Source organism: Fusarium pseudograminearum, chromosome 4 (assembly GCF_000303195.2).
Source record: "Fusarium pseudograminearum CS3096 chromosome 4, whole genome shotgun sequence".
Lineage (NCBI taxonomy): Eukaryota > Fungi > Ascomycota > Sordariomycetes > Hypocreales > Nectriaceae > Fusarium > Fusarium pseudograminearum.
Genome location: NC_031954.1, coordinates 5,385,850 through 5,409,829, shown reverse-complemented (window position 1 = coordinate 5,409,829; position 23,980 = coordinate 5,385,850). Strand labels below are relative to the sequence as shown.

General features: G+C 48.6%; 6 protein-coding genes across 6 annotated transcripts; 3 read left to right on the top strand and 3 right to left on the bottom strand.

The window, feature by feature from the left end:
- Positions 1–2,213: 2,213 nt before the first annotated feature.
- FPSE_00857 (uncharacterized protein) lies at positions 2,214–4,414 on the bottom strand (the record flags this gene model as incomplete). The annotated part of the gene is made up of 3 exons (XM_009253977.1): positions 2,214–2,231; positions 2,302–2,580; positions 2,633–4,414. The coding sequence occupies 3 exons, from the start codon at positions 4,412–4,414 to the stop codon at positions 2,214–2,216; spliced, it is 2,079 nt and encodes a 692-aa protein (XP_009252252.1).
- A 2,319-nt stretch (positions 4,415–6,733) lies between these two features.
- Positions 6,734–15,607, top strand: FPSE_00856 (uncharacterized protein; the record flags this gene model as incomplete). Its single annotated transcript, XM_009253976.1, has 6 exons — positions 6,734–6,736; positions 6,809–6,871; positions 7,066–7,108; positions 7,552–7,584; positions 7,893–8,578; positions 8,630–15,607. 6 exons carry the CDS (start codon positions 6,734–6,736, stop codon positions 15,605–15,607), a joined length of 7,806 nt encoding a protein of 2,601 aa, XP_009252251.1.
- Positions 15,608–16,063: 456 nt separating this feature from the next.
- Positions 16,064–16,846, top strand: FPSE_00855 (uncharacterized protein; the record flags this gene model as incomplete). The annotated part of the gene is made up of 1 exon (XM_009253975.1): positions 16,064–16,846. The coding sequence occupies one exon, from the start codon at positions 16,064–16,066 to the stop codon at positions 16,844–16,846; it is 783 nt and encodes a 260-aa protein (XP_009252250.1).
- Positions 16,847–17,175: 329 nt separating this feature from the next.
- FPSE_00854 (uncharacterized protein) lies at positions 17,176–18,942 on the bottom strand (the record flags this gene model as incomplete). The annotated part of the gene is made up of 2 exons (XM_009253974.1): positions 17,176–17,411; positions 17,460–18,942. The coding sequence occupies 2 exons, from the start codon at positions 18,940–18,942 to the stop codon at positions 17,176–17,178; spliced, it is 1,719 nt and encodes a 572-aa protein (XP_009252249.1).
- A 924-nt stretch (positions 18,943–19,866) lies between these two features.
- On the bottom strand, positions 19,867–21,886 carry FPSE_00853 (uncharacterized protein; the record flags this gene model as incomplete). Its single annotated transcript, XM_009253973.1, has 2 exons — positions 19,867–21,585; positions 21,638–21,886. The coding sequence occupies 2 exons, from the start codon at positions 21,884–21,886 to the stop codon at positions 19,867–19,869; spliced, it is 1,968 nt and encodes a 655-aa protein (XP_009252248.1).
- A 376-nt stretch (positions 21,887–22,262) lies between these two features.
- On the top strand, positions 22,263–23,903 carry FPSE_00852 (uncharacterized protein; the record flags this gene model as incomplete). The annotated part of the gene is made up of 1 exon (XM_009253972.1): positions 22,263–23,903. One exon carries the CDS (start codon positions 22,263–22,265, stop codon positions 23,901–23,903), a length of 1,641 nt encoding a protein of 546 aa, XP_009252247.1.
- Positions 23,904–23,980: the final 77 nt, after the last annotated feature.

Below are 23,980 nucleotides of genomic sequence, written 5' to 3'. Positions count from 1 at the left end.
GCAGGCTGGAAGAAGCCGATGATGACGAACTGTGGAGTACCAAGACTGAGATGAAGTGAAAGTAAGTAAGATAGTCCACGATACCGTGCAAGATGGGAACGAAGGAGATTGAAGGATCGGAGGTGATGTTGTGAGGAAGATGAAAAGGAAGAGAAGACGGAAGATGGGAGAGAGGGAGATGGTGAAGAAGATATAGATCCAACACGAGCACCTACCTAGCTAAGGATTCACAAAAGAAAAATGTCGGAAAGAAGCACTGGTGCAAAGGGAAGGATGTATTGTTGATGATCAATAGGCAAGAATGATGCTTGAATCAATGCCAAAAAGATGAATAGCGGGTGTTGCGCAACTAAAAACCTTAGCAATGAAGAATGTCAATGAGAAAGTGAGATGGAATAGGACAATAGAATTTCTGTATGTACGTAATGAATAGAAACTGGGAATAATTGCTGGGCGAAGACGGCGTGGAAGTGGCATCGATGCCTAGGGAAGGAAAGTCTGCAGCTGGCAGGAGCTGATAAGAATTGGCAGGAGCTGCAGGATGAAGCCCGGGCCAACTGCTGCCGCAACAAAACAATGGAAGGAGTTGTGAGTTACGTCTATTGTTATCAAGCTCGGTAATTTAAAGAAGGAAAGCACCTGAAAGCGGCTCTGGGTAAGTGCGTATTCCCTAACGACGATGCTCCTTGCGAGATGGCAATTCAGATGCGAAGATGGCCTCAGACCTGCCTAGTATCTTATTAAGTTAGTACTCAGTAGGCTTGAGATATGAAGATGAGGAAACTACTAACCTACTAATCCAGGTAGGAAGTAGAATTGTAATTGTATTAATCACGGCAGGAATATGGGGAGCGCCTAAGGGAAAGTTACTCCTGAGGGGATTTAGCGGATGGGAGCGTCGAGCTTTGCACGCACGACGACATTAAGATATGTCTGGTTTATTCTCTACGAGGGAATAGCTGAACATAAGATTTCTCGTCCTTTAGAACAGATTCCGTAATCCTCCCCTCTCAAGTAGCTCAGCATGCTTCATTTATGCTCCTGCAGATTTTCATGCGCAGTGTTATCGTCTATTCGTCTCCTTCTCCAGATGTACTCGGTATTGGTAAACACTGTCTATAAGCTACCAGCAACCTCCTTCTTGGCTTGCATCCGTACTCGGCCTTAAAGTAAGTGGCTTTGGAACGCATAATTTTATTGAGTGAGTCGTCAGTCGAAGGACATGCTCTTTGAAGCGGGAGTTTTGCGAGTCTCATTTACTCCACGAACGCATATACATACATGGCTCCGTAACTTCTATGTTCGTTGTTACACCTAATACCTTTTGTATTCAAAAGCTAATCGTAGTCCCTGACTTCCATGTATTTCTGTTCAGACTGCTACGAGTGGCCTTTAACACCCATCTTGAACTCCTTTTTTACTGTTGTCTCTGCCTGTAGGTCGAATGGCACCAACAGCGCTTCCATGGCTCACTCTCAGGTTGGCCGGCACTTTGTACATCTAGCAGCCACTGGTCGGTTGCTATCTCCAAACGTCGTTTCTTATTCCCTCTTCGCCCGGCCCAGCCCAGCTGTAGCCACGAGACTTGTTTGCGTAGTAGCTTACGTAGAGTGTGTAAGTGGGAAATGGTAGAAATTTCCATGTTCAAGACTAGCGTGTCTATAGACAAGAACTCGAGATAATAAATAACATTTATGCAATCTTATACATCAAACACTCAAGCCACCAGTTATAGACACCACAGAGAGTCGTTCTAGAGAAGAAGAAACTATTGTTGCCCGTGTAGGTGCAGGGTAAGCACTCTAGCCACTATATGGTGTCGTGGCATACATACTCGTTGTCCTACAAGCTTGAGCAGGCTACACACGACAGTCACAATGGCACTTTACTAACTTGCTTCTGCTTGCATGTCTGAATCAAGGCGGGTTGATGGCGTATTGGCAACGGAAATAGGTAAATGACGTGCTCTCAATATGTGGCGACATGAAATTACAACAGTGTAGATGTCACAAACCATTTATCGCATATGTACCAGTCCATCCCAAAACCACCCGTTCTATAACCTGTAGGAAAGGACCCAAGTCTACTCCGAACACATTCATCAAAAATCACCACCACTGTGTATGGATAGTAGTGGAGCAGAACGCCAGCCTTTAAAACCTGACAAGTCATTGCCACCAATAAACCCAAATGCAGCATGCCGCTGAGCGTTTTTATGACCAAACATCCTCCTGCGAGCGACTCTGTCAGTAAATGTTCTCCAAGGAGATGTGGGGGGAGCAGCATGTAGCCGCTACATACCTGATATTGGTTTGCCGATCTCATGTTCTTCACAATCTCCTCACCCTTAGCCTCAGACACTCCACGTCCCTCGGCAATGATTTGCGCCAAAACAGTGTTGACCTCGCGAGCCATGTTTGAAGCATCACCACAAACATAGAAGTAGGCCTTCTGGGAGAGCAGGTCGCTGACCTCTTGTGCTCTCTCCTTAAGCCGGTGCTGAACATAAACCTTCTTGGCGCTTTCTCGAGAAAAGGCTGTGATCATCTCGAACTTGTCGCCGAGAGCCTCCTTGTATTCCTGAAATTGGTCAGTAAAGGGCTTTGAAATTGGGTTGATGTCGATGACTTACCTGCCATTCCTTCTCGTACATGAAATCTTCACTGGGCTTTCGGCAACCGAAGAACAATAGAGTCTTTCCGACCTCAACACCATCGCGGGCCAACTTGGCACGTTCCTGGACGAAACCACGGAAAGGAGCGACACCGGTACCGGGGCCAATCATGATGACAGGCTTGCCAGGGTCCGAAGGTAGCTTGAAGTTGGAGTGACGAACATGAACGGGGACATGGATACCATCGTACTTGTTGCGGGGACCTGTAAGCTCGTATGTCTGACCGAAAGGTGCTGGGCTGGGGTCGCCGTTCTGCTTCTGCTTCAGGGCAAAGAGGTAGTTGGTAGCGACGCCGCGGAAAGGGTCATCTCGGCCAGGAATTTGCTGGGATTCGACGACGGCAGTGATGGAAATCTTCTTAGGCTGAACCAGAGAGGAGGAGGAGATGGAGTAATAACGGGGCTGGAGCTTGGTGAGACCCTCGATAAAGGCGGAGAAGGGAATCGTGGTCCACTTTTCACCCTTGCTGACACTGGAGAGGAAACGAGCAATATTGTAGTAGTGGGGGCCGGTCTTCTCGTGAAAGTAGTCCTTATCGCTACCGAGACGGTTCATCTCAGCCTTGATAGAGTCGTTGGGAGCGAAAGCAGCGAGAGTAGAAACGAATTGACGGGAAACAGGAGCGCAGATCTCGAGATGGTATCGTAGAATGGCATCGTAGGTCGTAGGGTTAGGGAAGGGAACCTTGGCGGTAGGCTCAAGGGCCTTAACGGTAATAACGTTGTGCTGCTTGCCGGAGAGATCGAGAATATCCAAGAAACGGTTGACCTCCTCACCAGGATTTGTGGGCCAGATAGCAATGTGATCACCAGTTTCGTATTTGAGGTTAGAACCGCTGATGTCGACTTCCATGTGAAGGCAGTTCCTGTCCTTGGTAGAGAAGAGCTCGTACGACTCGGCAATAGGGGCAATGTAGGGGTTGTGAGAGTTGAAGGGACCCTTGGCAGTGCCTTCGAGATGCAGCTTGTTAGGTTCACCGAGATAGACTTCATTGGATTCGGGGTTCAGGTCGTCACGCTCGTTGATGGCAAAGATAGGCTCGTAAACGGCTTCACGCTCTTCCAGACCCATTTTCTTAGCAAGGGACTCCCACATGGGATCCTTCCAGGCCAAGAAGTCCTCTTCCATGGTACCAGCGCCATCGTCACCTTCACCAGCTTCGCCGATGCGGTGAGCACCAAATTTCTCAAGAGCCTGGTCAACTTTGCGCACCATGGCGTTGTAGTGCTCGTAAGTGTTGTTTCCGAGACCGAAAGCGACATAGTTGAGGTTGCCCAGAGGGGGGTCGTTGCCCTCGTTGAAGGTGGCATCCTCACCAGTGATAAACTCGTAGAAATCGACTGCGTTGTCGGTAGGCTCGCCTTCACCGTAAGTTGCAAGGACAAACATGACAACGTTGTCGTTGGGGACAGTATCCAGGCTATCGAAATCGTAATCTTCAATATCGGCGATCATGGTGTTGAGTCCAAATCGACTCTTACCCTCCTTGGCGAGACGGGAAGCATAATCTTCAGCGGTACCAGTCTGAGAACCATAGAAGATGACACAGTTCTTGCCAGATTCCTCCATGGCCTCAACGATGTTTCTCGTACGACCGGGCTTGGCAGCGCCGCCGGCAGCAAAGCCATTGGCATAAGGGTCCTTGGTAACACCCCATAGCTTTCCTTTTGTGAAGTATGCGACCGTTCCGAGGAAAATGACGCCGAGGACGATAACGTCCAGAGTGTCTAGTTCAGCCATGACGGCTACTGGACCGCTAGAGCGAGTTTGTGATCAAGTGTGGTGAGGTTCAAGCACAAACAGTATGACCAGAAGAGATGTAGAATCTGTGCAATTTCGACCGAGTTTCGTGGTTTTCTCCCAATGGTTGTGTTATCACCAATGGTTGTCGGCCGGAAAGGAGGCGGGGGAAGAGGGACAGTGGGATGTGGGATGGATGTAGCGCTGAGTGTCTAGAAAGAGGGATGTGCTGTCAGTAACAAATTCGCGCTAAAAAGTTTTAGGAGATTAAATGCATGATCCTACGATCCATCCTTCATCGTGCGAGGCGAGTTTGTTGGCGGGAAGGACTTACATCAAATGATCAGCACTACCTGTTAATTACACACTCTGGCCACTTGCTCGCAAACTTTCCTTGTTTGTCGACGTGTCAAACAAAACAAATAACAGTAACAGCACCGGTGCAGTAGATGAGTAGAAATAGGTTGTTTGGCAGACCGGCTCCCGCTCCAAGTGGACACTTTAACTCGGGAGCTGGAAAGTGAAAGGTGGCTGCTACTGGCTGCGGAATACCACGGCCGGTCTTTTTATCTCGGTCGGAGGAATCGGATTGAACCCTTCTAAACTGGGGGACCGTTTGCTGTTGGGACTCTGCAGCAGCAGGGGTTCAGTGGGAGCCTGTGATTCGTGACTCCCAATGTATCGCTCCTCAAAGGTCGTGTGGGTTTATCTTTTGCAAAGAGTGGAAAGATCCAACGTTGTGAATCCCACGAGGTACCTTAGTAGGTAATGAAGAGAAGGTCGTTAAGTACAAGAGAAAAAAAAAGAAATTTACCGCGAGACGTAAGAAATAGTTAAAATTTAGAACTTGAAACGAGGATTCCGAATACCATGATCCGATCCATAACAAGCGCACTCTATTAGTGCTATGTGTTCAGATAGTGAGGCCAACCGGGACCTAGGAACGGCCGGCCTTAATCATGAGATCTTGCGGCGTACGCCGGCGGGGTCCCGAAAACGAACACGGCCGTCCATTTACCAATTCCATGGAATTTCCGCAATTACCGCACCCGATTCCCGATCAACTCTTCTTTTTAGGTTCCTAGTTACAATAGTAACGTCGGCCTCGGCATTCCGAGCAATGGCATGCCTCTGCTCTCTTTGACCTTACTCCCCGCGCTTGCCTCCCGCCTCTATCGTAAACTAGCTCTTCTCCTCATATCCAAACTATCCCAAACTGTTTACCCCAATGTCTTTGAGTCTATTTTAGTATGTCTATTGGTTCCGCTGTACGATTCCTTTGCGAAAAATATGAACCGACCCTATCCGCGGCAATGATTGAACTGCCGAACCCAAATGCCTTGTCCGCCTTATCTTTCTTAAACTCTATATGATCCAGACCATACATACGTACTTTTAGAAGGTTCGCGAAGCCAAGAGGAAACCGCAGAGTATCAGAGCATGACTTCAAGAATGCATGATTGGTTTAAACGTGGCTCCAAGTACCCTCACTGGTTTCCTACTCACCAAGAACAATACAAAGCCTTCACATTGTCATGATGCATGCATATGACAGCCAAATCCCTTTCTGTCAAAGAAAACGGTTGCTCTGGAATGCGGATACCGATAAGCCACGCTGCCGCTATCTTGCATAACCGTTGTCTTGAAAGAAAGTTGTGTGGCCTTAGTAGGAAAAAAAAAAAACAGCCCTCGAGGTATCGGAACAATCGGCCGTTGGACGCATGAGAAACGAAATTAGTCGATCAGTTTATGACACCTGGACTCTATTTCTTAGACTACTTGTTTTTATACCTCAAGATCTAGGATGCCAAACTTCTTGCTGCCCACTGATCAGTCAACAAAGAATCATTCCTTTGTGTGTCATCATCTGCGTGTATAACAGAACCTTTCTAACCATAAGAACTCTGTGCTTAGCCATTGCCACCAATGCATCTCAAATCACACCGCTGGCATGACCACTATTCCCACAAAACAATATCTTTGTGTTTGAACCAAGACCATGCTCCTAGGAGCTTGGCTGTTCCCTTGCCTGCATGCGAGCTTGACACCGCCTGTTCCTTTGCCTACGAGATGAAATACTATTGGGCACTGCCTGTTTTACAGCAATGTTTAAATGTGGCCAGTTGTCAAATCGGGCATGCAGAATACCTTACTTGGTGTTCTACCTGAGAACGAGCTGCCGAAAGTGTTTAGGGTAGCATATCTGTCCCAAGAGGGTTCGCTTGGCAACTTTGCACGTGGAGTTTGATGTGCGCCATTAGTAGCGAAATAGTGAAGTGCATTGAGTTCACCTGAGCTTTGCATCATGCTAAGCGAAACATGGTCGGCCTCGACGCTCCCAATAGCTCCATAGCATAACATCTCATATTTGTGCTATTATAATGATCAGCACAGGAAACAGATGCTACGTCGATGAATGTCTGGGACCTTCTGACCCTTGCTAGTCAATTCAATTGGGTAGGCTCGCGTGCGTCCTGATAGCTACCTCAGGAGCGAGCTGTAGTATATGGTCAGGGTCAAACATCCAACCTCAGCAAGTCATTCTCGATTATATTGATCTCCCACGGGTTAGTTAAGTCTTGAACCCTGAGCCAAGGGATCACCCAGACCCCCTTCTAGAAAAACAAAAACAAAAAAAAACCAATTGACAGCTGGAGGTGGCGCGCCGGGTTTCCCAAGAGCCTGTCATCCCCTGTCAGTTGATCCCAGTTCCGCTAACAGGTTGCGGCGGCCCTTGCAGATGATGGCAAGGATGAGTGCTAAAACACAGCGAATCGTCTACCATATTAGCATATGTGCCATGTGTTAAAGCGCTTTGGGTTTCTTCTGGCCCCATGGCACCCAGGTTCTTTAAGGGTTCGAACAAGCCATACAGCGGGCCGGGCCAATGCTTGGTGGGCAAGCTGACAGTAGCGTCATTGCGCGCTTGTGGTCAAGCCTCCAAAGCCAGTCGTCCATGGTCTTTGTTGCCCATCCAAAAAGACTCCCTCGTATGCTGCACATGGCACAGTAGCATCCCTTGTCAACCTCAACCCAAACCCAACCCCCGACCCGTAGCTAGTAGCCAGCACTCTTCTCGTTCCTCTTTTCTTTCGTTCAATTGCGACACTGACTTTGAAACTGGAGAATCGCCATAGATCATGGGATCGCGATACAGAACTTGAGGATGGGTAAGTCCAAAGCTTTTGCAGGTCCACCCTCTCTGCTTTACCTTACACCAATACCAACCAACCCCTCTCTTCCCGCACCACCTCTAAAAATTCGGGCTGTATCGCGGGAATACCTTCGTCAGCTGTCAGTGCTAGGTCTCGCTGCAGCAAGGCTGTTCACCCGTAGCAGGCGTTGCTTAGTAGCTCGCTCTCAGGCCCTGTCCTCCCGCTCTAAACGTCTCCGCTTCCGTTTCATCAACATCTTCGAACATATCTGAGCAAAGATACATAAATAACCATTGTTGATTAACCCCTTGTGTGACCCATAGTGCCGTCGCAGTCGCAGCCGGACCACCTGCAGGATACACTCAGGTACTCTCCCCGGCCTGTCCTTAGACTCGACGAGGAGGAAGAAGAAGATGAGAGGAGCTGGGACCGAGCATTACGTCCTGTAGCTTCAGATTCGCCGATTATCAATCGATTTGGACACTCACGAGACTCCTCCGCCGAAAAGATCGCACAGACACACCAACCCGTGGCCTCCCCACGACTTCACGGATCGCATTCGAGAAGCCCCCTTGGTGGTGTCGTTGAACGAATTATCGACCCCAAGAGCGCAGCCTACGGCCATCATCGTCAAACTTCGATCGTGCACGGCTACCAACACTCGAGAAATGGCAGCTTGGCCTCGACCAGTTCCAGTCCGTTAAGCCCGCAGATGATTGCAGCCGCCGGCGTCGGCCTCGAACGTCCAGACATGCAATCGGTGGCCACCCGTATCGATGGCGACGCAGGCTACCCATCGCGGCCCCCTACATCCCTCTCAGGCAATGCTGCGACCATGGAACGTCCTACTGCCGCTGATGCTCCCTACGGCCAGACCCAACGCAAGCTCGAACGAATACATAGTAAATCGCGGCGCGACCACACCCCCCATCACTCTCACTCGTCTCGTCACCACAAGGATGAACAAAAGACGGTTGGCGAATATGCGCTGCATGTGTTGTTCACCTCAGTCAGTGAAGCTTCGATTTTGTCAATGCGCGCCGCAGCTGACTTGAAATAGTTTATCGCACAGGCCGAAGAAAAGTTAACGGAATGTGTTACGGTTCCTCTCGACCCCGAGCCCAACGTCGAACAAATATGCGGCCCAGGAGTTGACCCGGCCTTTGATCAATTGATTGTCGCTCTAGGTCACATTGCTAGCCCGAAACCAAAAGCATTGATAGACTCCATGATGCTCTGGAGGAAAAGCAAAAGTGATGCCGCCAATGAAGCCCGCAGCCATCTTCAGCAATCCCGGAATGCAGTGCCAGGAGGAGGACCTCTTATCCGAAGAAATACAGAACCAGTGCAGGCTGGAATACCTGGCCAGGGAGGTCCTGATACTGCCTTCCCAAATGGTCCGCCTACTCTCGCAGCAAGACAAGAGTTTGTGGCACAAGCTGAGCGTCGGTCAACCGTGTCTATATACATTCTTTGCCGTGTTCTTCTTGAAGTCATCAGTCAAAGCAATCTTGCTTCGATTACGCCTGAAATGGAGGACAAGCTGGAGAATATTATCTTTGGACAACTCAAGATTGCGGATACTGATCAATTGATGGTATCGCCGCTCAAGCTTGCTAATTGGAATCTGTTTGCTCAACTTCTGGGGCATATGAGTGGCATCAATTTTGTTGGAGTCACCAAGAGGTTCATCGAAGACTTGGAAGGTTCCCTCCAGGCTCGAGAACGTGTGGTTAAGAGTCCAACGACATCTTCGCATCCTGGCCGAGATGTCGAGGGAAAGGTGGAGCTTGTACTGGGAGGCATGAAACATCTGAGACTCAAGATTTCACCTGAAGAATCTTGGGAACAATGCTGTGATTTCCTCATCTCCCTCGGTCGTCTCTTCCAGAAGTCCCATGGGCAAAAGATCAAGACAGCCTTTTGTCAGGTGATAGAGATGCTTCTACTTCCAATCGCAGCAAAGGCAAGCAATAGCCATTTCATGCATCCGAAATGGGCAGAAGTGGTCGCTGCCATCGGACCCCGTCTAGCTCAGATGTTCATGAAGCCTAGGCATTGGAATTTTGCATTTCCGCTTACAGCGACACTGCTTTGTGTTTCATCCCCTGACAACTTTGGTTCCCAATGGTTGCAATTGATACTACCTCTGCAGGCCAAGATCAAGGATCGAGCCACTAAGCCTCTCTGTCTCCAGGTCATCTCACGCTTACTATGGACATTCCTATATCGCACTAATGAGACTTTTCAAAGCAGCATGCGCAAGATTGACGAGGTCATGAAACTGGTTTTGCCATCCTCTAAGCGAAGCTTAGTTGCCTCTGATACTGCCTGTACTGAGCCTTTAATCCAAATCATTCGAATTGTTGGCTTCAAGTATCCGGAATACTGCTTTAGGAACGTGGTGTTTCCTCTCATCAATGCCGAGCTCTTCATTTCTAATAAAGAGCTAAAGGTCGAGCAGCTGGATCCTGATAGAGTTGTAGTGGGTATCAGGGCCTTCCTTTACATCATGTCAGATCTGGAGAATGGCGAACAAGGACGACCGCCATTCCCCCAATCTTTCGGAAACTCCAGTCATAATTCGCTGCCTGACCGATTCCCTGTCTCTCCAGCTATGTCATCTCCTCGCAACCTCCCTCTTTCTCAGCCAGCTGCGATTTCTAAAGAAGAGTATATATCCCGCCCTGTCTTGACGCACGTTTTGAGTGATGGAGTCCGGGATTTTTACCTCAAATTTTGTGAAATTCTCGGGAAGATCACAATCATATGTGACAACACCTTTGGCGGACAAGCAGCGCTGGATGAGAAATTCAGCAGCCCTATGCCGAAAACCCCCATTACTGAAACCTTCACCTTCTCCCGTAAAGACGATCACCAGAACGCCGCAGACCAGAAGCAGGCATTCTACGAACTTCTTCACGTAGCCGTTCAAGCGTTACCTAGATGTCTTTCTGTCGACATTCCATTTAACTCTCTGGTCAACTTGCTGTGCACTGGGACAGCACATGTGCAATACAACATTGCCGAGTCGTCAGCCAATTCTTTGAAGGCCATCGCAAGACAGTCACATGCTCAACAAGTTACTATGGGTTTTGCCCGTTTCATATTCAATTTTGACGACAGGTACTCGACTATGTCTGACGGTGGAATGCTGGGGCATAGTCACATCGAAAACACCTTGCGTTTATACGTGGAGCTGCTGCAAATATGGATTGAGGAAATCAGACAAAAAACTAGAGACGCCGCTACAGATGAGCCGGAAGCCAACGCGTCAGACAAACGAGCCATAAAACTTGACCTTTCCAGCATTTGGGCAGAGGTTGATCAAGCAGAGGCTCATGGATTGTTCTTCCTCTGTTCCCAATCACGCCGAGTTCGCCATTTTGCAGTCACAGTTCTACGTTTGATTGTCGAGTTCGATAAGGCACTTCGAAAGGAAGCGGCCGAAGACAAAGACTCCATACGACTCATTGATATTCTTGAGAATGAGTCCAGCAAGGTTATGGATTTCAACGATGAGCAGCTGTCTGTCGCTGAACGAAGTCGATTGCAACGAGGCCTGCAGAACACCAACAACCAGGGTCCCCTTGTTGAGCTTTGCGCCAGCGATGTCTCTTACGACACGACTCTATGGTTCAAGATATTCCCCAAACTCATCCGGATGGCCTATGAGAAGTGCCCATTTACAGTCACTATATGTCGTGATCTTATCTGCAATCGCATTTTGCAAATGTATAAACCGATCGTATACCTCTCCGAACCCTCGCGAGGTCTATACTACAACAACGAGACAGGCAGTGCCCGGCTTGGAGCAAGATCCGCAACAACTCAACCCGAGGTGATGGTTGAGCAATGGAAGCTGTACTTGATATTTGCTTGCACTACGCTAGCAGATCCAGGTGCTTTGCCCACGCCGCAGGATCCTCAGCATGTTCGAATGGCCTCCAAGGCATCCTCCAAAGATAAGATTGTGACAGCTCGGATGCTGTTCAAGTACCTTATCCCGCTGTTGTCTGTTTCGTCCGCGTCTGTTCGAGATGCTGTTGTTGTTGCCATGGGCTCCATCAACATTCATATTTACCGGACTTTACTTGAGGAGCTGCAGGGTCAGGTTTCTCGATGCAATGACGAGGCGCGAGCTCGGATACACCAGCGGACGAACAGTAATCCTAGGAGGAATAGGCGGATGGATCTTCTTAGAACGGAAATCACGCACGTTTTCAAGCTTACTTCACATTTCCTTAACGACCCGGAGGTTTACAACAACGAGTTCTTCTTGACTACTCTCACTACATACACAAAAGACTTGAAGTTGTTCCTCATGGATGGAGAGGTCCAGATGGACTGGGAATTTCAGAAACTCCGGCGTCATTATTGTGGTCTTATGGAAGCACTTTTTGAAGGTATCAACAAAACCAAAGATCCATCCCGATGGATGACCTTCGAGTCTCGCAAGTCGGCCTTTTCACTCATGGAAGATTGGTGTGGATTTTCACCGAATCAAAACCAGATCCGTGTTCGCGAAGATACCATGCGCCAGTCCCTGATCGATCAGCAGACTTTGGGGGAGAGAGGAACTGCCACTGCTGCAATGGAGATAGAAAAAAGGAACCTTCGCACTGCAGCCCTCAGTGCCATGGCCGCTTTATGTGGCGGCCCAATTAGCGTCACGACTGAAAGCAACGTTGTTCTTCAGTTTGATGTTCGACGCATGCTTGCTTGGATTGATTCCATCTTCAACTCTGGGAGCGACAAGATGAACGTTATTGGCAGAAGAGCTTTGCATAATCTGATTGTCCACAATCGAGAGGTTCCTTACTTGATGGAGCACTGTATTATGCGATGCTATTTGGCAGAGGCTCCCAAGGTACTTGAAAGTTATTTCACTGTGGTCACGCAAGTCTTGCAAGATCACATTGACTACCCTTGTCCCTTCTGGAAGCTACTTGGCCTCTGCCTTTTCACTCTGGGCAACGATCAAAGTGAGATTCGATCCAAGTCTGCAGTTGTTCTACGTAGCTTGGAAGTACGACAGCAGAGAAACTCGAAGATCCAGGATTTCGACATCAGCATTTCCGACAAAACGCAGGCTGTGTACAAGCTAGCACAATTCGAGATCTCCACCCGACTTGCCAAACAGCATACCGAATTAGCCTTTCACATCTTCTCTGAATTCACACTCTACTTTAAAGACCTTCAACCCGCAGCCCAACGAAATGTCGTTGCAGTAATGTTGCCCTGGATTCAGTCTATAGAGTTAAAGCTGGACCCGAGTGGTGGACCTGCAGCACCGTCCTTCGTGCTTCTCGCAAACCTACTCGAGATCACTATCAAATCCAGCGGTGCCTTACACAATGAGGTTCAGGCTCTTTGGCAGGCTCTTGCAACAGGGCCTTATCCAGGCAATGTCCGTTTAGCTCTCGAGTTCATCATGCAGCTGTGTCTTGAGCGACGGGAGCAAAATTTTGTCGAGTACGCCAAGCAGATTGTCGTGTTTCTTTCAACAACGAACAGCACACCTGGCATCAAGGTTGTGGAGTTCCTCCTCATGCAAATAACCCCCAAAGCAATGGTGCCGAATGAAAAGCGAGATGCGGTTGAGCCACCGGCTGACATCAATCTTTTGCCATACTGTGCCGATCTAGCTGAGGCTCTTCCTGTTGGAACCAAGCAAGCTGGGTTTTCTCTTGGCCAGTTATCCCTTATTCTTCTTGTCGACTTGATGGTCTCCCCAGTCCACCTCACTCTGGAGAATGTTCCGCTCCTACTTCAAGTTGTCACTGTTCTATGGGATCATTACACGCCACTGGTTCAGGAGCAAGCGCGAGAGATGCTTGTACATCTTATCCACGAAGTAGTAATTTCCCAGATTGACGATCAGACACAAGACGTTGACAAAAGAGCTATCGAGGACCTGATAGATTTAGTTCGCCGGCACGATCGATCCGTCGTTTGGGGTTACGAGGATAGCAACGGCAAGGTGGATGATCACGACAGCAAAGTGCCACCAAGCATGGAGTTCCTTACAGCAGAGGTCATCAAGACTTTTGAGATTACATTCCCAGGCATCAAAGAGCATTGGGGACGACTATCACTAACCTGGGCCACATCTTGTCCAGTTCGACATCTCGCTTGTCGGTCATTCCAAATTTTCAGATGTGTTCTCACATCTGTGGACCAGGCCATGCTTGGAGACATGCTTGCTCGATTATCCAACACGATTGCGGATGAGGACCCGGAAATTCAATCATTCTCGATGGAAATTCTGACAACTCTGAAGACTATTATTGTCAAACTAGAAGCTGAGGACCTTCTCAACTTTCCGCAATTGTTCTGGACTACCTGCGCTTGTCTGGAGTCAATAAACGAGAGGGAATTCCTAGAAGCAGTTGAGATGCTCAACAAATTCATCAGCAAGCTAGATCTGAGTTCGCCTAACGTGCGCCGAATACTTGCAGACGGGCAACCATCTCGCTGGGAGGGAATATTCGAAGGTGTTCAGCCTCTTCTCCACAAAGGCCTCAGATCGTCGCTTTGCTGGCAACCTACTCTCGATACGATAGACAAATTGGTTCTTCTGCCGAGTGACGGGTTAGTCGGTGATGATAGACGTCTTTTCTTTTCGCTACTTGCCAATTTCCCTCGCTTTCTCAACGAATTGGAGAAACCTATTCCAGACGAGAGTGTTGTGCACACAGCGAGACTGCTTCAGGAGGAAGCGGACAACCAGGGGCTGGCTGGTGTTGCTGAGGCCCTGGAGGGTTTTGCTTTAGGTGACCCTCAAGATAGTAGCAAGGATTTCCTCATTGAGTTTTGGGGGGCTTTACGAGAGTACTATCTCCCTCAGATGGATTTCCCGATGGTAACCTTTTTACTCGGCCTTCTAACCAACTCCCTATCCTGGGTCAAGATCCAGACAATGAGAATTCTCTGTGTGGCGATCCCCGAAGTGGACATGCGTAAGCCGGAACTTGCTGGGCACGGATCTGATCTGATCTCGCCTCTGCTTCGACTGCTACAGACAGAATTCTGCATGGAGGCGCTTGAGGTATTGGACAATATCATGACCATGTCTGGTAACCATATGGACAAACACCACCTGAGAATGAGCATGACGCGACCGACGTCAAAGGCGATTCGAAAGGAGTATGAGCGTACGCAGAGTCTGTTTGGGATCCCCGAAGCGTCAGGATGGGCTATTCCTATACCTGCAAAGAAAACTGATGCCACGCGGGCCAACATCCACGCCGCATTTTATACTTGCCAGGGGTCAGAAGGCATGCTGACCGAAACAGCACCCACGCCTGATGTGGAGTTTCATGCGGATGACTTCCCGTACAACTACTTTGGTGCACCGGAGCGAACCGAAACCATGTTGTCTGACGAGGGCCGTGGTGATGTTCACGCAGCAGACCTGGCAACCAAGCTGGACAGTCTTGACGACTTCTTTGATGAGCCGTCGAGCCCTACGACCGACGATGATGGCCGGTCATCAAGAACGATTACTGAATATACACCAGAGTCATTTGAGACTGGAGCAGAGCTATATGATGAGCAGACCCTGCCTATCCTTCACGAAGCCTCGAACAATGCCTCTTTCCAAAACGGCTTCGCAGACCGATCTCCAGGGCTGTCGAGAGATGCGAGCTCAAACACCATGACACCAGGTGCCTTCAGCGTGGTTGTTCCTGTAGCGCGACCGGGATTGCATTTTAGATCCATCACATCCCCCTCCGCGCCAGCTTCTTACCAACCACAAATGGGCGACATTGTATCCGACGATGAGTACCTTGGGGGTTACTCGGACGCCGACGACGAGCGACCTGGCACGGGACATACCGAGGGCGCTTTTTACTTGGAGAATATGATCAAGCCTGTGACTCGAAGGCCGCAGTCGAGGATAAGACGCCAGCCAAGCGTTCGTTCACGAGACGAGAGAAGTCGAGAAAAGCCGCCGCCTCGATCGGCATCACGACTAGCAAACAACGTATATCCCACTGGGATGCAAGAGCATGCAGAAGGCGACATGCTATGATTATGTAAAGAAAGGGAGTTGGTTTGATAGCTATGATATAAACGTCAGAAATGTTGTATGATGAGTTGAACAAGTGCTACGTTGGCGTTGGGGAGTCTGCGTGTAATTTAGCCAAGGAGCTGGACAGGCTATTGCCTTGACAGGTACAAAAGCGATTTAATACAAAGTGACTGAATACATTCAAGTACTGTACATGATACCCACTCTATCAGGTAGCAGAAAAGTCAACCATTAAACTTGAGAATATAAGATAGCATAATCTACATTACTTATTAATTTTGTCGGTTCTGCCTCCAGCGGCCAGTTTTTCTGATACCCTGAGGCCACTCCATATTCCGCCATCCGGATTAAATGATATGCCGTTTTAGTGCATACTTAGAATATGCAAATCTCATCTCAATACCTAAACTTCATAGTTAGAGAAAGAAATATTCCAACTAAAATTCTCATGGAATAATGTCTATTTTGTTCCGGGGTTTCCAAAATGCCTCGAGACGTGCTGTTCAGCCATCAAAATTGGCCGGCGCAATAGTTGGCTCAAGGTTCATCAGCAAGACCAAGCGCAAAACCACCAAACCGTCACAGCTGATATACCCTGAGGCGGCCAACAAAGACCATTCTGATCTCGCGACATTTCTATCATATGTCGAACGCACAAGCCTGAATAAAAACTCAACTGTATATCGGGGCACACACTACGAATACACAGTCGCCGACACACTCTCACAGTATGGCTTCCTCCTCAAGCGCGTTGGGGGCCATTCAGACCGAGGCTTGGATCTCCTAGGCATATGGACACTGCCTTCAACATCGCAGACGTCCAAGGTGATAATCCAATGCAAAGCAGGCGCTCGGAGTCTAAGCCCTATGTACATTCGCGAGCTCAAGGGCGCTTTGGCGGTAGCTCCCCCAGGGTGGCGAGGCGCAAACGTTCTGGGGCTCCTCGTAGGCGAGAAGCCAGCTACAAAAGGTGTACAGAAAGAGATGTACTCTGCAGATGCGGCTTTGGGATATGTGTGCTGCACAAGAGAGGGCGAAGTGGCACAGCTGCTATGGAATCTGAAAGCTCAGGAAATGGGACTGGAAGGACTGTCGGTTGGCGTCAAGTATGGCGGGGATAAGAGCCAGCTTGTGTTGATTCGAGGTGGTGAGATGCTCCCTTTGTTGGAGAAGGTCAAGATCGAGAAGGACAACGTGGTGGATGTGTCTGTTATTGCGGCCGAAGGGGGAACACTCTGATATCACATGCGTATTGAAAGACCTTGTGACTGCCCGCATGATTTGTATATTCAATGGCCAACTTGTAACACTACTGTACGACTATATCACCTACAAATAATCAGAAAATTTGCATCGAGACTATATCGTGAAAATCGATTAACAGCTACAGCAGCAACATAGATGACCTAGCTTGTGGATAACAGAAAAGTTAACCTCTAAGCTTTAGGCTATAAAAATAAGTAGTGTAGCATAAGCTGACCTATTTTTTTTTACCTATGTATGAGAGCGTTCTAGTTACATGGTGACGAATAGTTCGTTTCTTCATTCTTCTCGTTGCGCCGCTTCGCTTACATGCCGACCTTTGAGATTGCCTTTCTCACTCCCGCGGCGATCTCCTTGAGGAGAACCTCCGGACTTTTCTTGCTGGAGATCTCGGTTTCGGAATCCTGACCGAAGGTAAAGACATCGTCGAAGCTAAACTCTTCGGGGACAACATCTGTCTCCGAGAGGTTCTTGTTGGCCTTTGTCTCGTTGAAGGTATCATACGACTCCCTTTTGCCTCGGTGGTACGCACAGCAGAACTCTTGCTTGATGGGCTTTCCAGTATCCAAGCGGCATTTCCACTAGCCACCGCTTTTCTTATGGTGAGGTTTGTTCCAGCGAGGGTTTGCATCGTGCCAATTCTTGTCCCACTTGCTTGTCTTGGTCTCTTTGAGCATCTGTGACTCGAGCTTCCAGATGGTAGTGAGAAGGTCCTTGTACTGCTCTCCAGCACTGGCGCTCTTGTCGATGGGAACAATTTCGTAGTCGACAAATGCAGGGAGCCATTTGGGGACTTGGACCGCAACGGGAGTTTCGCGCATGCTTTGACGCTCACGAGCCACAGAGGTCTTGGGTAGCATGTAAGAGAATTTGGTTTTGTCACCGATAGCTTGGTCTGGTACTTGCAGCTTGGTCGGCATCTGATTCTTGAGTGGCTTTGGGGGGAAGCGGGACTCAAGCCGCTTAGAATAAGCCGATTCGAAGGCTTTTTTCTTGGCTAATCTCTCTTCGTCCTTCAGCCAGTTGGAGGCAGGGCAAGGGTCGGCAGACTGGTCCTTCAGCCACTGGTCGTAGAGCGAAAGATTGTGAGGGGCTTTTGGGAAGAAGTCACGGAGACCCTCGGCTTCTCGTAGGATGGCCATCTGGTCTTCGGTAGGTGGGAGGTGCGCGGTGTCCTTGTTGTAAGTAAACTCGCCAGCAATCATGCCCTCAATGCTGCCATCGTAGATTGCAATCTTGCGCGACAAAGCAGACATTCTGGATTTGTCGTCGTAGATCTTCATCTGAACTTCGGGACTAAGTACGGGGAACTTGACAGGTCTGTTGACTTCACTCGAGTCGTAGATTTTGCTGGGCTGGTTGTTTTCGATAGAGTCGTAGAAGTTGGCAGCGTCATACTCGGCCTTCGTACGGCGAACTTCAAAGACCTTCTCCATAAGGTCGTCGTGGTCTTGCTTTTCATAGGCAAGATGAGCAGTGTACTCGTTGCGGACAGCGCCCTGGAGACAAAGGGGCTGTATGAAACTGACCTCACTGCGCTGCTTGCTTCGTTCGAAGAGACCTGCAGGATCAATTTCGTTTGCAACGAGTTTCGGAGTGAAATTAAACTCTTTGTCCACAGGGAACTCCTCATTTGCAGGTGGGGGGTAACGAGCCCAAGTAGTTCTCATAGCTCGAGAGAGATCGTTGGGCGATAACTCCACCAACTCGTCGTCTCTGATGGCGGTAGGAGTAGCATACTTGACTTGCTTGTATTGCCTCTGGATGATCTTAACTGGGCCTTTGGACCCTGGCTTCACATCCCGTCTGAGAATGGGCTTAGGAGGATCAGTAGGGGGTGTGTGTTCGTCACATGAAGATACAGCGACCGAGTCGGAATTGTAGAGATAGTCCTTCAGCCTTTGTTGAGTCTTAGGCGTGAAGAGCTTTCCACCACCGCCGGGAGAGGAGGATCTAGAATTCTGTGGTTTCTGTTCATCTTTTCCCCCAGGATTGTTCAGTTGGTAGGGCTTCTCTACGATGAGAGAATGAGGAGGTTGCGCACATGAGGCCGAAGAAGCATTCGAAGCCATGGCGAAGGTCGAGTCTGTATTGTGAATATTCTGGTTCTCGCTTTCAGGTGGAATTTCTGCAAGAATGGAGGTTTGATGAGTAGAGATTGACAAATTTTTCAGTACGCGGGGAGAGAAAGGTTTTGCTTTCATGTTCACAAGTGAACTGAACCTGACAGCTGCGCGGCACTGCCAGTCACTTTCACTCCGGGTCTCACTCAGTTACTGGGCCCGCGCCAGGCAAAATATCAATCTAGCACCTTTGAGACGGGTTTCAAACAATGGAAAATAGAGAAAATATTAATGACGTTGGAATTCGGCACTGCCAGCGACTGTTCTGTATAAGGAGCCAATGGTGGTATCGTTGCCCCTCAGAGTTTGGAGGAGAGTTTAGAAGGAGTAAACTCAGCCAATGCCAACGATAATGATCAGCAGGTACAAAGAATCAAATTTAGACAGGCTTGAGTTTTGAATTGCAATCGTACTGTGATGCAGATAAAGGAAACAGTCTTGCACCTCATATTGTCAGTGTTAGAGTCCCTCAACCATTTTGATGAGCTGACGACTCCTTCATGGTGTATTCCCCCTCTCGGTGAATCACAGGATGAAGGACAGATCTCGATGTGATTTGCATGTAAGGGACAAGACTTCTCTTTAAACCGTTTGCTGCCTTGGCCATGGGTTCCGAGAATACACAAGAATTTCTGTGACAGTTGCGCTTTCGGAGGAAACCGGTCCATTTGATTAGACTCGTGGTTCGGGTTGTTTTGCAACGTTAAATCGCCAAACGTGGTGTTATGTGAGAATTTCTGGAAGCCTTCTGTAAGCGCTTTCTATATGTTGGTATATTCAAATATTCCCAAGTCGAACGCCCCCTCTGCGTCTATTTTCCGTGTTATACATGTTGTTGCACAAAGTCAGAGACCACGGCATGTGGCTCCCTTGTTAAGCTGCCACAGGTCCTACTGTGACATGCTCTCGGAGGCGTTTAGCCTCTGCCATCTTGTTCTGCTTATCCTGTTTTCTCTGTCCTGCCTCTATTCTCGCAAACTGTCCACGCGCGCCGTGCTTGAGCTTTGTGATCATGTCCGCAGCCTTGCCTTTGTTCAAATCCTCAATTGTTAAAGGCTCTGCCTTGCCGCGCATTCTGTTAATGAAGTCGACCTGTCCTTGTGTAGGTCGAGCTGACCGCCAGCGCTGGTAACGGTGAATAAAGGTGTGGGGGAACGCCTTGGCTGCGAAACTGTCTGCCCCGTGCACTGCATCGGTGAACGTAGATGCAGTGAGAATCTCCTTTGGCATTGCGTATGGTGCTTTGGCACCGTTTAGTAGCGCTCGCACCTCGACTGCTCGGTAAACAGGTGCCGAATCGTTGGACCTTTCGGGTACTCTTTCTATACGGACGTAAGAACCATCTGGTGCTGAGAGAATAAACTTGTCTCCTTGTACTTGAACCCAGGCGTATTTACTGATGGCGCGAATGTGCTTCTCGCCAGATGTATCGGCGATGAGATCCAGGACCGAGTCATAATCTGTGAATGTGACACTGCCAGATCCGGGCCCGGGAGTTGTATGGTACGACAAAGGCTGTTCGCTGTTGACTTGGCCCGTTTCTTTGATCTTGCGCAGGTCGCTCACTGTTGCCCTCTCCACCAGAACATTCGGATCAAGACCAAACAATGTAGGCGTAGTCACGATTCCAGTATCCAAACTTGAGACTAGATCAATGATGTGGCAGTTTTTCTTCCCTGGATGTAATCTCATTCCTCTACCGATCATCTGAACGAGGAGATTGCGAGATCTTGTCGGCCTTCCAAGAATGACGCAGTCAATGTTGGGAATGTCAGTTCCTTCAGTGAAGACACCACAGTTGACTAATACTGGAAACTCGCCCTTCCGGAAAGAATCCAGTGTTTGGCCTCTTTCAACTTTTGGTGTTTCTCCGGTCACGTATCTTGCATCGAAGCCATGTTGTCGAAAACGATCTGTCAGCTCAACAACATGAGCAACATCAACACAAAACACCAGAGTCGACTCTCTTCCTTCGGCCTTGGCCATCCAGCTGCGCACTGTAATATCATTGATCTCGCTAGTGTTGACGACCTTTGAGAGCTCTCCGGGAAGATAGTCGCCAAATGCGCCCTTCTTGATTCCTGATAGGTTTGCTTTGGTCTCGACGGTGGTAAACATGACATCTGACAGCCACTTTTTCGATATCATGTCCACGTAGTCTCTGTGGTAGACGATCTCATCGATAGCTGCACCGAGCTTGACTCCATCAAAACGCGAGAAGGTAGCAGAGACACCGACCAGATTTGGGGACTCTGGTCGCTTCTGATCGAGTCCAAAGTGGCGTAGGGTCTTGAGGTAACCTGGAGCAACGATGTGATGGGCTTCGTCCACCAGTAAAAGCTTGAAACGAGACGGGTCGAACTTTTTAAGACGACCTTGTGACGTTATACTCTGTACGCTAGCGACTGTGATATCTGCTGTCCCCGTTGCGTGGACATTCCCCATCTCAATCTCGATCTTCTTATTTGGATACTGGCGCTGGCAATGGTTCGCTGCTTGCTCCACAAGCTCACGACGATGAGCCAAGATTAGTGTCTGCTGCGCATTCTCGCTTGGTGGTGGAATTCTCTCGATGAGTTGAGTGAAAATGACCTTGTTGAAGGTTAATCAATTGATTGGTGGTTGAATTGAAAAGACTACCTACTGTTTTCCCACTTCCGGTAGCGAGGGACACGCCTACTCTTTTCTGCCCATTTTGCAAAGAGTTCAAGACCGAATCAATACATTCTTCCTGGTAATCTCGGAGTTGTAATTTAGGCGGCTCACGAGCAATTGTTGAAGTTGAAGTTGAAGCTTTAACTGAAGCGAATGCCCGAAATGTCCGTGGCTTAATCACGAATGGGGATTTGGCGGCTTTGAGCCGAAAGAAGCATCTCGGTACAAGTCGTAACATTGTACATGATGAGGAGTGTGACGAGAATAAGTTTTGTCTCATTGAATTGTAGTGAAGATATTTCATGGTTCATTGTATGCGCATACAAAGTTGAAGATTGGAGTAAAATATATTATGTAAGCTTGATGCACTAACATTCGGTACTTGCTCCATTGCCGACCTACAGAGAGTTTCCTGTAATGAATAAAATTTCACTGAAACTATAAACCATGATTTGACAGACGATATTCACTTTTCTACTAATTTCCTTGAGATTTTGGTGACTGCTTCTTCACTTGTTTATCCCCACTCCCGAGTCGGAGTGCTTCTTTAATAAATCCTCTGTTACCATGTTTTCATATTTTCATAAGTCACTAGATTTCATCAACAAAGCAGCATGGAGTCGGAAGCCAATCACGAACCTCTCGAGGAGGACCTCAATGAGACAGAACAGATCAAAGACTTGGAAGTGAAAGATAGAATCCCTTCACCGTTCCCTCACCAACAATACGCTGCGGATGACACCGACGTGTCTGGCAGTGTGTATACCAGCAGCGAAGACGAATTTGATCGAAATGACGGGCACTATTCGCTCAAAAGGCCAGCCGAAGATGACCTATTACCTCGACAATTTAAGAGACAAAAAGGAGTACTCAACACCGACTACCTGGATCTTCTCAATAGGGACATTGAAGATGCAGCACAGCGTATTTGCTTCACACATGAAGACAACGAGACTGCTCTGGGTTCAACCCAATTCGGTCTCACCTACTGGTCATTACCAGAAAAGAAGTTGTTTTTTGAGGCCATCGCCCGCCTAGGCCAAACCGACCTCCCAGGTATTGCATCTCGTATAGGGACAAAGAGTGAGGTCGAGGTGAATCACTACCTTGATGTGCTTCGAAGAGCTCGACTTTTGAGACAGCGCGAGGTTAGGCGCCCAGCAATAGAGTTTTCGGAAATACCTGCTGCTGTTGAACTAAGTCAGCAATGCTGTCACGCTCTAGATGAAGCCGCGGATGCCATCTCTGTGCGCCAGGAAAGAAAAGAAGAATTAAGAGAAGAGGGCAAATGGGGAGAGTGCTGGGAAATCACCCCCAAGATCGCACATCGACTCGACAAGGGTGAAAGCATCAATGGAAGCCAGAACCTTCAATTCAAGGGACTATTCAACCTCCATACTTGGTTAAGGCTTTCAGAGCGTGTCTTTATGAATTCGTCTATTCCTAGCGAGAACTGGCAATACATCGACAACAGCCCTCCATCAATGTGGGCTACGACGTTTGAGGACTTCCACTCATTAGCGGTTTCTATAACGAAACGACTCGTTCAAACAACTCTTTTCATGAGTATGTCAAGAATCAGAGCCAAAAGGGAACTTCATCCCAACACCCGCGATATAGTCAGAGCCCAAGACGTGCAAGCAGCCATCGCCTCGTTAGGGATGAAGCCAGATTCACGTCAGTTCTGGAGTAAGTGTGCACGAAGACTGCGACTAGAAGTGCAAGAAGAGCCACCTAGTAACGACGAGGAAGGCGACGGCGAGCCCCTCAGTTACGAAGAAATCGAAGATATTTTATCACAAACCGATGAAGATGTCAAGCCAATCACTAAATCAGAATTCGACGACGATGTCGAGTATTCCGAGCCAGAAGCTTTAAACCCCGATTTTGAGGAACCGCCATTGTTATCCGACGAAGAAGGTGCTGCCATCGACAGAGAAGCAAACGAAGTACTACAGTTTTCCGCCGCCGACTTCCCAGAAACGTACCGCAAAAAGGAGGTTCTCAAAAACCGCATTACCACGGAACGCCGACAGGAGCAGTACGCCGAAGAGCGCGACCAGTTTGCAAACTGGCAGGCCGAGAATGAGATGTGGGATCTACTACAGAAGAAACCACCTATTGAACTGCCCAAGGTGCCCGAACCAGGTCCCCTGCAGCGATCAACTATGGATGTGGAGGGTATCTTCCCCATAGGAAGGGATTGGATGACCAAAACAAATTATCGCAGTGAATGGGAGCAGGAATTAAGATGATAGTCAGGTTTATACTGGAGCCTATTAATGAAGCTCACCAGGAGGCTTGGATATATATTCAATGCGACTAACGCACA